Consider the following 15,152-nt stretch of genomic DNA (forward strand, 5'->3'; position numbering starts at 1 on the left):
AATAAATTGTTAATTGATTCAAAACCTATGACTCTGTCTGAAATGGAAAAAAAAAACACCTTTGTTTACTAGCTCTGATTGAAGGTTGACTCCCAGAACTGCATGTTCTGTTTGCCACCACAAACCACATTCACTCACTCACACACACACACACATACTGTCCTCCGTGCTCCGTTGCCATAGAAACTATGTTTTCAGGATGATTTGAATCAAGCTGCTGATCGTACCGGTTATTCCTCACAGATTGTGTTTCAGGTGTTGGACACACTCACAAAGACCAGTGGTAATTACAACACAAACTCTTTTTTTATTATTATTATTCTTTCATTACGTAATTTCCAAGGCCAAATCACAAATAAATAAGGAACAAGGAGACACTTGCAACAGCCCAGCTCAGTGGGGCCACACAAAAACAAAAAAAGGAGGAAACCCCAAAAAACTGTCTTAACTTGTCAGTAACAAAGATTATTAAATATGAGGAGGCTTTACACCTGTACAATTATTGGTTCCTTTAATGAAGTTTGATCATTGATCCCCTCTCCTCTTCATGTTATTTACATTGCAGGTGAAAACGACAGGAGCTGTGAAGTTCTTCTTCTTCGAAACCGCCCACTGTCTTTGCCTTGCCGTTAGTTCAAAATGAATGTTATTAGTGGGACACGGCATGTGTGCTATATCGACAGAACGCGGGGAGTGTTTCACATTCTTAAGACCCCTGAAGACAGCTCATGTGTGTCAGAAGGCAACTAGCCGCCTCTTGCCAGGCAGAGGAAGGAAAAAGCAGCAAACAGCACAGTATATCTACTGACCTTTCACTGAAATGTCAGGAGAGAGAAAAGTTTTTTTTTTTTTTTTTTTTTTAAGAAAACAAACAAAAAACAAACAAACAGGAAGGTCATGATAGTATTAATTTCTACATGCTAAGATAACCCTTCTGTGTTAAGCTAGTAGACGTTTGATAAAGAGAGGTTGTTAGAGTACCTGACTGTAACTTTATTAACGCTATGTCTTCAGTACAAGCAAAGCAAAGTTTCCATTCAGAGAAGGCGGCTGAAAGAAAGATGGCGCCCTGTGAGGACCGCTGACCAAACACTGTTCAATCTTCTGTCCGTCAAACTAAAGAGGAGAAAGAAATACTGAAGCAGGAGCATCACCACCCATCTGAAACCCTACAGTAATGTATGTATGTTATACATGAGTTCAAATAAATGGCAGTTAACAGAACCCAGGGCGTGGAGACCCCACCCCCCTTTTCTTATATACATTGCACATACAGTATGGTACACATAAACCGATTTGGAGATACAGAAATGTTATTTGCACTCTGTGAAGTTAAGTCAGCGCAATGCTAAATACTCACAATTAAATAAGGAGTGTATTCATAAGGAGTTCCTTAAAGTTGTTTAGCTCAAGTGCCACTCTCACTTCTCGCAAATATACTGTATACTCAGGTGCTTTGGTACGGTCGCACACTTTTCATCATGCGATGTCTACAATGCCAAATATTAAATCCTCACTTTACAGTCTCATTAAAAAAGGAACAATACGTAATTCAGCACAGTACGTTCAAAATGGGCTACATCTACAGTTCCCCATCAGTGTCTCTACCGTTCTCTTTATTCCTATGCTTGTCTGCCTTCAGGCCTTCTTCTTTTTGCACTGACCTGGAGAGTTAACAGGCCTAAACATTCAGACATTATCGAGGGGCTGCTGTCTGTGCGTCTCTATGCTTACTACACACTTTACTTTAAAATCTGTGTATAAATATTGCACATTCATGTTATATACCATATTCAGAAGTATAAAAGATAAAAGGAACAGTAACTAGAACTATGGCAAAAAGGGTAACATGTACAGTTGCACCAAAAAAATAAGTAACCGCAGGAGCAACCATAGACGGGCTGACGAGTTGTAACTATTTATATCCGGTAGGCGGAGTTCCCTTGGAGACATCCGTACGGTGCATTGGTCATGACTAAAGGAATATGTGGCTGAGGCGGCAGGGCTACTGTGTGTGAATGATGCCAACAAAATAGCCAATAAGACACGGGTTAGGAGGCATCCGGGGAAGGATGTGGGTGCTGCTCAGATACGGAGAAAAATGAAGGAAAAGGGGCAAAGAGCAGGGATAGAAAAAGTCCCAGTGGATGCTTTTTTTTTTACTATTGATGTCTGACCCTGCTGCGAAGGCCGAGAGCAGAAGGGACTGAAGACTGGATCGCTTCTACTAGTCAAGTCAGTAAACACACACTCGAATGTACAAACTTTGGGACACAGGCAAATAATGGGAGAAAAAGACAAAAGAAAAACAACAACTTGTAAACAAAGCTCATTAAAGTAGAAGCATAAACAAAATGGTAATAATAAAAAAAAGAGGATAAAGAAAAAAATAAACCCTCAGAATAATAATAATACACCCATAACAGTAAGAAAAAGTGTTCTGCAAAATCTTAACGCTCAATCTCTCACGGCTTTACAACAGATTCCTCCCATACTCAAAGCTGACGAACTGTACGTGAAGGAGACATCGCGACACACACACAAAAAAAGGAAAAAAAAATTAAAGATAATTGAGATCCCTGCATAGATTCCAACCTGAAAGTTACTTCAAGCCCAGGAGGGATCCCTCTATCAGACTCATGCTACCCCCATTTTCCCTGCCAGGTATCTGCACCGCAAGTCCACGACCATGCTGAACTGGTGGAAGGCTCCAGAGAGTGGGAGTGGGGGGAGGGGAGAGGAGGAGGAGGAAGAGGAAGAGAAGCAAGAAGAGGAGGAGGAGGAGGAGGAGGGAGGGCTGGAAGGGGGCGGGGCTGCACTCACATCGATCCAGATTCGTCTAGCCTGACATTTGTTTCGCTTAGAGTCATGCAGACGTCCGACTTTGTGCGCCACATTGGTTGTCATAGCAACTCAAGAGGGCTTTAAAAAAAAAAAAAAAAAAATCCATCAGAGAGTAGGCGAGTTGGTGCGAACGCACCGCCGCGCGCGTTCCGGCTGGTTCCGCTGTCTGTGAGGGACCTTCTGCCTTTTTGGTCTTGACAGAGAGCATTAAGCTGGATTCAAGAGTCATTTCCTCTACTTTGATCGAAGCTGGTCACAGGGAAGCCGAGGAGGAGGTGTATGAGACGCTTAGTGTGTCTGCCTTAATGTATATTTATGTGTGTGTTAACCTGTATCTAATATTATATATATCTATATTTATATATAACTCCTCTCCAAGTCATCCTGGTAGTGACTTCTGAGCTCCTTCTGTATGTGTGGAAGTATATATGCGTGTGTGTTTGTGTGTTGTTCGGAGTGTGTATGTGTTATTTTCCACCGTACATCCGCTCAATGTCTTCCTGGTAGTGTGATTTGAGCTCCTTGCGTTTCAGTTTGAATGCGTCGGTGACCAGGCCGGTCTCTGGCGTCCACGGTTCAGAACTCAGACGGATCTTTTTGGGAATCTCGAATCGCTCCAGTTTCGCTGGTTTGGGGGAGAGAGGGAAAAGAAAAAATATCACGTCAGAGACACTAGTGCAAAGTCTGGCACAATGTCGCACCAAATGTGAGGTGAAAATGTGACACATTATGTAGCATCAGTTGTAGAGACGTTTTTTTCCCTGAGCTCATATATACAGACTTAAACATGTTACAATTTTAGTCACATAACAAAACATGATGAACTTAGCTGGGTGTTGATCAATGCATAATTGTGACTGAGGTTAAAACAATCGAACAACAAGTGCGTCCGAGTAGGTTATTTTTTGCCTATATTTATTAAGATGTTTTCTAAATTTGTAAAAAAAAATTGAGCTCTCTGGGGGCCACCGTACATGAAGGATTGTTTTTCTTACCCGAGATAGCAGCCTCAGTGATGATGCGGAGGACCTCTTTCTCCATCTGGGAGTTGTTGCAGAGCTCCTCCCATGTGCCTCTCACCTGCATCTGCTCTGCCAGCCCCATTAGCTGTTTGTGGTTCGGCACCACGAAGCTGATCACGTATGACTGGTCACTGAAAAACAAGAAGAAAGTTAGTCTTAGAAATTAAGTAATTACCAGAGGCCAAGAGACTTATGGAAAAAGAGAGAACCAGTGTGTCTGTTCTGGAAACAGACATTGAATTGAAGTGAGTCGTACCTGTTGGCGTAGGCACAGATGTTGTCGATGAGGGGGCAGTTCTTCAGGACAGCTTCCACCTTCCCCAGAGAGACGTATTCGCCTGCCTGCAATTTCACCAGGTCCTTCTTTCGGTCTAAAGGAGGAGAGAGCGTGCACGTCACAACCCATGTATATGATCTGTGATTTTGCCACAACAAGTACTAGTTTTCCCCAAAGAAATTTAAATCAAACGCAACTGGACTTGGTTATTTGCAGGTTATTACAAATAACCAAATCCAGTTGCGTTTGATTTAAATTTCTTTGGGGATAATGATGACCTGGACAAATGAGAATATTCACAAGTACTAGTTTGTTTGATTTCTCACCGATGATCTTGAGGCATCCGTCGGAGTGGAACTCCCCGATGTCTCCGGTGCAGAACCATCTCTGGCCGTTCTCGTCCACGAAAAAGTCCTCGCGGTTCTTGCCTTCGTTTTTGTAGTAGCCCATGGTCACATTGGGCCCACCGACCAAAATTTCCCCCCGGGGGTTGGGCTTGTCTGTGCTGTAGTAGCCGCCTACAGGAGAATGAATTTGATTAGCATGACAGTATCTGCGTCTGTTGTTGCGTTTAAGTTGGGTTGGTGCGATTCGACTCACCCTCCTCCCAGTCTTTCAGTGTGATCTCTGAACAAACAAGCGGAGCGCCAACACGTCCTGTGCTGTAGTCCCAAACTGTAAAAGAATGTAGGTAATTACTACAAATCAAATTCCCCTCTGTGTTTTGCATTTGCTTAATTTCCCTACAGGCCAGGTAAACAATCACTCTTTCACATTTCCCCCCCAATCTTACTCTCACTGATGGTGCCAGCTCCACAGGTTTCCGTCAAGCCGTAGCCCTGCCCCACAGGGCAGCACAGGCAGATGTTCATGAAGCGCTGTGTGGCAGCCGAGAGTGGCGCTCCGCCAGAAAGCAGCACGCGTGTGTTCCCTCCCAAGAGCGCGCGCACACGTTTGAACACCAGACTGTGGGGGCGGAGAAGGATGAAAAAACAACAACAACACAGCATGAAAACGATGTGTGAGAGGTGGAAGAGACTCCAACAACCAACAGATTGAGATCAGATCAATAGTGTGCAATGATTCACATGAGGAATCAAATCTTTTGTAGCAGCTCATTGTTAACAAAAGGTTAGATGAAGAATTTGCACTAGGTTATGATTAAAGCCTTACTGTGTAACTTTTCATGTTATCTATTAACAAAAATTGATTATTTCATTCAAAAGTATGTGTTTCATTAATTAGTAGCTACCTCCGATCAACAAACTGGAATGTTCTGGTAAGTTTAGAGTTTGCCATTCATATAAACATAGAGCTGGCGAGCTCAATGCTGGCTGCCGTGTTTTACGTTCAGTGGCAGTGTGACCGTAAGGTAACCACAGAAACACTGACTCAACCTCACCACTAGATGGGAGACATTTTCACAGAGTACCATGTCCTTTAACCATGTAGGAGCAGAGGTGTGTGTGTGTGTGTGTGTGTGTGTGTGTGTGTGTTCTACCTGTCGCAGAGCGGCGTGCTGTATCCCTTGGAGATCTGTTCCATCTTGTAGTTGTAAGCTAGCACAAACAGCGTTTTCTGGAACCTGCTCATCTCCTCCACTTTGGTCATCACATTCTTGTAAATTCGATCCATGATCTCCTACAAACACAAGGCAAAGGAAAAGCCCCAGTTAAGATGTGTCTTTACCTGTCGACTTTATTTCTAGGTGTGACTTTACTATGATAAACACTGTTAGTTAGATTGACAGGGTGACTTTGTGCGGCGATAAGAAGACTCACTGGTACGGCAGCCATGAGCGTAGGTTTCAGCACGCTGGTATCACCTTTACTGCCCTTCTTTATCTTGGTGGACTGTGAAAGTGAGACAAGACGAGTGGTCAGCTCTCACCAGCTGCTAAATCAGTAATATTCATTATATTATGCGTGTGTATGCATATACAGACTAACCTGGTCCGCTAGAGTCTGAGGGGAGGAGTAGCCGATGCGACAGCCGTGAGAGATGCACACCAGTTCAGCGCTGAGCTCTAAAACGTGGGCCAGCGGCAGGTAGCCGATGTAGGTGTCTGTCTCACTACCAGCACAGAAATAACAGAAGGTTAAGCGTCACTGTGGACACAGACGGAAACATAGCGTGGTGCGATGCAAAGAGAGTGCAAAGCGTAAGAGAGTGTGTCAAGAAAGATTTGACAGTGTGTGCGTTATGGCAGAGAAATAGCACAGAGTCTGACATTGACATACTTGAGGTTAGGGATACGCTCAGCCATGCCAGTAATGCCAGCCATGATGTTGCCATGGGAGATCATCACACCCTTGGGGATGCCCGTGGAGCCGCTGGTGTACATGATGACGGCTATGTCCGAGGGCTGTGGATGTCTGCGGTCAATCGCCACTGCACAGACAAGAAGAAAAGAGCGATGACGCTCAGAGAGGAAATGCATCACACACAGACAAACACATTTTTCAGCTGTAATAAAAAAGTTATTATGAAGAATATATGGATCATTTTTTAGAGCTTCAACAAATGACAGCTTCCATTATCAATTCATATCATTAACAACTATTCTCTCTTAAAGGGATAGTTCAACATTTTGGCAAATTGGCCCATTGCCATAATCCCTATAGTTTTAGGAGTAGGTTCGTTACCTTTAATTGTTAGTGCAAGCTATTTTTAGAACGGCGGAGCAGAGCCGCGAGCTCCTCAGATCTACGCTACGGAGGCTAATGGGATTTCTTGGTTTCCCTTATCAATCTCATCAAATACACAATCCAACAACTCCAAAACGCTCTAACCTGCACATTCACCACAATAACGAAACGTTACAAGACAGAGTTGTTTTCGAGGTAAATTCATGCAAAGCTGCTGATGGCAAGCAATCTCTTTGCCTCGAAAACAACTCTGTCTTGTAACGTTCCATTATTATGTTGAACTATCCCTTTAATCAGGTGTCTTAGGTGCCATTGAAAGTTATTGTTTGTTATGTTATAGTTGAGGTATTTAAGGAGACATTGAGAGGTGTATGTTGTGCATTCTGTTTTCTATGTCCAGGATTTTTAAAAACTACAAACATAGCTAAGCTGAAACACACACACACACATAATTTCAGTTTCTCCTCATTTTCCTAAAACGTCGACCAACGTCATCAGGGCACTGGGCGTTTGGCAAGTGCGGCTCTGACCTCTTGCTGACTCCATCACGCTTAGCACATCACTCCAATTACGCAGCAGGGTGTTGGCTTTGTATTAAGCCTCCATTAGAGCACTTCCATTTCCGAGACGACAAAATTAGAAACCTTTTTAATCACATTGCACGAATACTCACTATTGTCAGGCTTAGATCCCATCTCCTTCACAGCATCCATGTTGTAGACCATGATGCCTCTGGGTATGTCTGGCCAGCTTGAGGGTTTACTGTCAACCACAATGACATATTGCAGCCTGGGTACGTCGCACAGTATGGCCTGAGATGTCAGAATGGATGGGGGTCCGAGGGAGGAGAAGGAGGAGGGCAAGTAAGAAGAAAAATTAGTTAAGTAAACAGGACTGAGGCTATTTAATCCTAATGAATGAAAAAATAACAATAATTCAGGGGCACATCAGTGTATTTAAAGTGCAGGGCCTTGATGATGACAGTAACACCGGTACCTTAAGCCGACTGTGAAGCAGCTCTTTGCTTGTGATGATGTGTGTGACCTCTGTCTCGTTCAGGCCGTGGGCGATGGCATGGGGTCCGAGAGTGGAGTAAAGGGTCACAACTGTCAAATTTCAAATCAGGTTTAGTCGAGCAGGTCCAAAAACAAAATGTACATTCATGTGTCTTGTTGTGGGACTCACGTGGGAAATTGTACATGAAGCAGGACTGTGCTGCGATGATCCACTCTGCTCTGGTCTCACAGAAGATGGCGATGTTACGCTGGGGCCTCTGGCCGAGGCCTGCGAGACCACTGCCGAAACACTTGGCTGCCAGGTAGGCTTCCTCATACGACAGCCAGTTGTAGTTCCCTAGAATAACCTACACACAACATGGGGGGAAAAAAAGGTACACGCAATGATCAATCACACCACACCACACCACATGGAAATTGCTGTTTGCACAGAGATTAAACAGGCCCATGCTCAGTCCAGGAGCATTTTCAAAACATGAATATGAGCAGTGTTTAAACGATTCCAGATGTGGATTTAATTCATGTGTGTGCTGCTTTATGTTACAATACAGATAGGGGAACATAGAACTGCAGGAAGGAGATGACGGGCAAAAATCTCAGCTGTCAGTTTGTCAATTTGTCTATTCGGAAAGAGGTCTAGTGTTGTTATCAGTCATACAGCCTCATCATTCAAACACAGACACTTAGCGCCATCTGCTGGGCTTTTGAGGCTATTTTGCATCTAATGAGGGGGTTTCTCAGGTGTCAGAGACGGGAGCAATAAAACTGCTGCTCTTTGACCCGCGTCGCTCACACAGGCAGGCTGTGCTGTCACAAGCAAACTCTCTGTAACACAGCAGCTTCAACTTTATCTTCAACTATCAACCAATCTTCAATATAAAACTATACTATACTATACTATATAAATACCAGTGTGCTCATTTTTTGTTCTGTTTTTTGTTCTGTCAAAATGTTTAAAATGAGTGGAAAGAAAATGTTAATTTAGGATGCTTCAGCCTACACCTTTTTGGTCAAAGTGCATTGCATTGCTTTGTTTTGTTTTGTATCTATACTTTTATATTTGTCTATTGTACCAAAATAAACCCACTAAACTAAACTTTCGACTTATTACTATCTTGGTCCTAGCAACAGACCAAATATTGGACAGAATGATGTAACCATAAGAGAACCGGGGATGGGGTCAGCGTCCCTCACCTTCTTGAAGACCTTCCCATTAGGCTGGAGCTCATCCTCCTCACTGAGCACCTCCCTGGTGCCGAGACAGTCCCTCTGCGGAAACCTCAGCGCAGCGTGTTCAAACATTTTGTCCAGGGTGTCGACCCCGGAGTGCAGCCACGCCACCAGCTTCTCTTGGCTGTTGACGGCCCTATAAGGCCCCGCCGGGTGTCTGCTGATAGAGCGGGCCTTGATCTGGCGAGACCGTTCCAGATTGGTGCCGGCCCCGGAGAAGAAGTACCAAGGTAAGAAGGTGATGACGGAGTAAACCCAGACCACGGAGCGGAAAACCTGCAACAGCAGGGGGTTCATGTCCTCCTTCAACTTCATCTTTACAGGATGAAGTCAGCACCGGAGGCGAAACAAACCAGAGGAGCAACGATACTCTGCACACTCGTCACTGTCCTGCAAGTATTTGGACTTGGCCGCTGAGAGCGAAGGTTGGAGGTTGGGGGTTCTTTTGTGCAGCGATTCAGTCAGAACCTGCAACACAGAGACACACAACATGAAATCTTAGAAATACAGTCTGGAATAAAGATGCATCAGCACATTTGGAAATATCGAATGGCAGCAACTGCCACCTGGTAAATAAATCCATCTCTACCTATTCTTGGGCTGGTTCTCAGTCAGCACTTTTTATGTTACCAGAGCTGCGGGATCTGTCAGTCCTAGAGCATGTCACCACATTTGTAATTTTTGTACAAGTTGTTGGAGAAAATTTCCAATCCATGTACCTGAACCTGAGTAAAGCAGTGGTTGCCAGTTTGTAGCAGTGTCTCGCAGCGTAATGAGGTTTGCAGGATTATGCCATGTGCCTCCTCACTACAAAAACCTTTGGATCAACTCAAACTGTCTCCTGGACAGCTCAGCTATTTCTAGTGTATCCTTAGGGCCTGAGTGTAAAGTTGCACCGAAGGCCTGTATCCACTGAGCCTGAACATGCTACAAGTAGCAGCAGTGACTCATTCTGCAGCTTAGAAGGAGAGGGCCTGGCTGAGATCACATGGGGAGGTTAGCATAACCCCGGGCGGCCTGCTAAAGTAACAGCAGTGAGAAGAATTTGACACTGAGCGACGAGGTGGGCAGCACCTGGCTGTATGCAAACATGAGCTATAAGAAACTGCCTTAATATCTACTTGTTTAGAAGCACGTTCAGGAACATTTGAGACAGGACAGAGACAGAGGCACTTGTGCATTTACCTTCAGTAGGGGTGTGAGTGTGAGGGCCAAACAGACTAACCTGCACTGCAGCACACTCCTGTGCTCCAGTAGACACTGTATGTCTGCCTGGTTTAGTATTACACTGCATTTGTTCCTACAAAACAATAGATAATTGCCTCAGAATGAATAGAGTTCATTACAAATTTAAGGCATGCGTACCGTAATATCCCATTCCCTTTTGCATGTGCATTTACTCCAGACTTCCTCATCTGGATATGTCACTGAGCACCACATGACTTCTTACCGCAGGGCTAGAAAAGACAGTCGCTTACAAATTACCACATAGCACTTCTGCCCAATAATGAAACCGTAAACGTTTGGATTTCTGACGATCTTTTCTGTGCAAATGTACTTAAGAGTTTAATATGAATGCATTTTATCAGCACACAAGCAGATGCATGTGCATGCATGAGGAATAAATTTAAAGACGAGTAGCATGAGTCAAGGTGAACCTGTTTTGCAGCAGATCACATACCACAGCCAACCGTCTTATGCAGTGCAATCACACAAAGACCTTACAGACATATTTGTGGCGTGAATACACTACTTGTAATACAGGTTCACTGGTGGTGTAATTTGCTCTGCATGAAGTCTTGACACACCCACCCCTAGTTACTATTTCACCTACTATGAGACAGCGAGTCAAAATCAACATGAAAACGAATATAAAAAGAATTTGTGATAACTGTAACTCCAGCCAACCATGAAGATTTGTCATGCTTATTGTGATGACATTAGGAATAAACAACTACACACATTAACACGTGTTCACCGGCAGAGAAAACTGCCAGTAAGCAAGTTCAATATGTTCCTGATCAAACTGAAAAAAAAAGAGATTAAACATAACTCCACAGACTAATGATTGTTTTTTTTAATCTAGCTACACATTAATCATGAATATACTGTATTAGTGTCACTATAAGAGAATCAAGTACACTTTACAACCATAACTTGAAACTGGTAATCATCTCTTTCGTATTCTCCAGCTTATTATTTACATAGATAATGTTACATTTCAATTTACCTCCTTAACCTGTATAAGCTAACGTTAACTCTGCATTAGCATCTGCACCACTGATGTCGTTTTAGACACTATGTATGCGTTTCTAGACAGCTGTGTCCTTTCTGTAAAGTTTTGAGCTGTGTGTCTTTATCTTAGATACTGGCAATCAGTGTTAGATAAGATAAAATAACAACACATAAACGTGTGATAGTCTGCCCTCGTGTGATAGCGATGATTTAATCATGCGTGATGCTGTCTTGGGTCTATCTTACAGGTTTTTTAAATTATAACGGCAGCTTTTTTTTACTCCATGATGTGTCCAAAGCTACAAAAAATAAAAATAAAGCAAGCGAAGCAGCATCAAGACTAGCTGCTGGTAGCGGACAGCTCAAAGACGCAGCTAGCAAAGAAGGGAAGCTAGCATGTAGCGCTGAAGCTAACCACTGCAGCTGTTGCTGAAACCACAACTACAAATGTAGTACAAATCGCTTTTCTTGATTAAAAACTCACTTATAAATACCACTATGTCACGGGGCATCGTATTGTACACGTATGAGCGGCATAGTAAAGGCGACGTGGCGCGTTGGTTGAGCTAGCCGGCAGCTAGCAACCAGTCCCTCTCATCAACATCTGCAAAGCGTTCAAACGGCAACACATTATTTCGCTCTCACCTCTTTTCTCCACCGCTACGGGGCCGGAGCCGATGTATGTATTTATCCCTGTACCCACAGCTCCGACATTAATGTGTATCTATTGGTGTAATATTTCAACACGGTGTGGCTGGTTTAAAAAAAAAAAAACACCACTCGGGAATCTGCCTTTAAAGAAAGAAACAAAAAAAATTGAATAAAACTGTAAATCTGAGCATCGCCGGGCCAGTGTTGCCTGTCAGCCCCGGAAACTGTTAAATGACGTCACGACGTGTCTCTCGTCAGCGATTGGAGCGCTGGAGGTGGCGCGTGCTAGGGGCAGCGGGGACGTCAGTGAGGTTACTCGCGGTCACAAATGTCCGGGGCCGCCAAGCAAACGATCAGTCATCGACACACACACAGGCGGGGTGAGCCCGGGCTGCCGGTTTATTTGAATGGACCATTACTCCACCTGCCCACCAGGTTTGCTAAAGCTACATGTCGTTTTAATTCAGTGTCAATTTCTCGAGGGAAAGAGAGACAGTTACCTAAAGGTAGTTAAATGAAACACAGTTTCAGTTTTAAATGAAACACAGTTTCATTTATTAACTGCATAATTAAATGTGTAACATAATTACTAAATTAGGGGAGACTGATGGTTGTAACAGCTGCTGTTACAGCATCACTTTCACTAATAGGAGGAATAACATTAGAGTTGTGTGCACCAATAATTGATAATGAATGTAGCAGCAGGAGGTCAGAATAATTCCAGGAGGTTGACACTTAGAGGATATTGCCGTTTTTTACAATCTGGACTTTACTTTTTGCATAAAATACGATCATTTTTATTATTATTATTATTATTATTATTATTATTATTATTATTATAACCTTTATTTAACCAGGTTTGTCCCATTGAGATCCAAGATCTCTTTTGCAAGAGAAACCTGGCCAAGAATGACAGCACATAGTTTCAACACATAGTCACATTAATTAAAAACATAAAACAAACAAACAAACAAAGCAAAAAAAAATTGAATTTTTAAAATTAGTTAAAATAATTTTAAAAATTAAAATGACAAATTTTACTGGGTGAAATTTTTTTCACCCAGCGCAATGCAGCCTCTAATTAACACATTAGCTATAATACACTAGTGCTGCTATTCCCCTCTGAGTCCGGGGTTACCTGTTATCAACATCCGGGGTAGGTTGACCTACTAACCTCTGACCTGGATATCATCTCCGAGCACGGCGTGGCCATGGATGTATGGGCGCGGCGCGAATTGTTGCTACCACTAATGCTATGGTTTGTTTCTGCGTGTTTCCGACTTGTCAGAACAAATTGAGCAGCTGGAAGAAGTTCAGCTTCCACAGGCTTCATCTCCGCAGCCTGGACTTACTAAAGCCCGGGCTAGTTGCGCTAAAAATGGACCCGAATGCCGAAGCGGAATGATTATTATCAGGATGAGCCGAGCAGCCCTCGGGCTCGGAGTCGGAGATGATATCTTTGATGATATCATCCAGGTCAGTAGTAGCCTGCCCTACATATAGGTCAACCTACAGACCCTGGATGTTGATAACAGGTAGCCTAAGGAGGGAATAGCACTAGCGTATCATAACAAAATTGGTGAAATGAACGAGTTTCGCGGCAGATAATGTGTTATTTAGAGGCTGCATTGCGCTGCCCCGTGTATTCGCAAGACATGGCTCTCGACTGGATCTAATTTCAACTGGAACGACTTAGCCTAATGACACCAAAGTTATCTGAGTAAAGGATCATTTTATAGCAGGAATAAGGTCCAGATTGTAAAAAACGGCAATTCCCCTTTAATGACACTTAATAAAATATCAAAGATTAAAGTTAAAGGTGTTACAACCATCCCACCCCTGTCAGCTGTTTGACTACCTGTACCAGCATGTTTGAAATAAACATTGATGAAATGACAAATATTTTACCTATGAACATCTTATAGCATAGCCTACCAGTTAATTCAAACTTCAACGGTATTGATGCTAGTCAAAATTTAGATCCAAAATATTCATATTCAAACCAATAGGCTACACTTATTCACACAGCCATGCAAATTCACATGCAATGTCAAGGAGTGAGTGGGTACACATGATATTGATCACATAACTCTAATTTATATTATTCCATTGGTGAAAGAGGCCTAAAGTGTGCTCATTTTTGATGAGAATCCAACATTCAGGATTGACAAAGGGCAGGTTCACATTTCCTCTTTGTTTGGCAGGGGAGCGTTTACTATTGATTTGCCATTGATTGTTTTTTGGCACGCAATCAGTTTGATTGCAAACAAACATGAAACTGGTCCGACAGCGTGACAGCATTTAAGCTTATCACTTAGCTTAGCAATAGGCCCTGAATACAGAAGAGAAAAAAAAAGTGAAATGGATGTTAATGCATTTAAAGACTAGGCTATGCATTTCAAAACATTTAAATGGTATAGTAGACACTATTGTATTCCTAGGAATTCTTCTTCTTCTTCTTCTTCTTCTTCTTCTTCTTCTTCTTCTTCTTCTTCTTCTTCTTCTTCTTCTTCTTCTTCTTCTTTCTTTCTTCTTCCAAGGAAGTCATACTTCCCATGGGTGAAAACTCACCAAACTTCACAGAAACATCCAAACCCATGCCAGATTCACTCAACTCCAAGGACATGTGCCCCCCCCCCTCCTAGGGGGGGCACAATAAGCGTTTAAATTTAAAAACTTTAAAAATTCCTACCAAACCAACGGTAGATGCTACAGTGTTGAAACTTCACCACAATGTAGCCTCAATACTGCTGAAACTTTTGTCCACTTAAACTTATTACAAATTATGAAGTCCATCACTCTGTTTTTTTCAATAACTGTAAAACCTTTAAAATGTATCTCCTCCCACAATTTTTGCTCAATTGTCACCAAACTTGCTACAGAGCATCTCCAGACTGTCCTCCACAAAACTTGTTTCTCGGATTTTTGATTAAGCAAAAATTGAGCCTACAGTGCATGAAAACGTTTGACTGTAAACGGTACTGTAAACATATACCATCAAATTCTTGCTAAATACATTTTCAAACTTCCTGAAAAAAAATGACAATATTCTGGAGTCATGGTTGATGAAGTTTAGCAAATATCAGAATTTTATCTCAAAAACTGAATTTTCTAGAACATTTTGAATTCTGCTCTCATGGGAACAACTGCAGCCAATGTGAGAGTGGAATTTATAAACATCATATTTTCTCTTATGAAGCAAAACACTTATCATTAAAAACAAATCACC

The 15,152-nt window shown here is 42.7% G+C and overlaps 1 protein-coding gene across 1 annotated transcript; it reads right to left on the reverse strand.

Moving 5' to 3' along the window:
• Positions 1–864: 864 nt before the first annotated feature.
• acsl3b (acyl-CoA synthetase long chain family member 3b) lies at positions 865–12,186 on the reverse strand. The gene is made up of 15 exons (XM_085803817.1): positions 11,918–12,186; positions 9,002–9,505; positions 7,977–8,154; positions 7,788–7,897; positions 7,465–7,603; positions 6,384–6,534; positions 6,093–6,216; positions 5,925–5,996; positions 5,645–5,784; positions 4,937–5,109; positions 4,744–4,818; positions 4,470–4,661; positions 4,123–4,237; positions 3,840–3,997; positions 865–3,469 (listed from the first exon to the last, which is right to left on the reverse strand). The coding sequence occupies exons 2-15, from the start codon at positions 9,350–9,352 to the stop codon at positions 3,312–3,314; spliced, it is 2,136 nt and encodes a 711-aa protein (XP_085659943.1). The 5' UTR covers positions 9,353–9,505; positions 11,918–12,186; the 3' UTR covers positions 865–3,311.
• Between the last annotated feature and the right edge of the window lie 2,966 nt (positions 12,187–15,152).

The sequence above is a fragment of the Trachurus japonicus genome, chromosome 17 (assembly GCF_045865225.1).
Source record: "Trachurus japonicus isolate A0001 chromosome 17, Traja_1.0".
NCBI classification, from domain to species: Eukaryota; Metazoa; Chordata; class Actinopteri; order Carangiformes; family Carangidae; genus Trachurus; species Trachurus japonicus.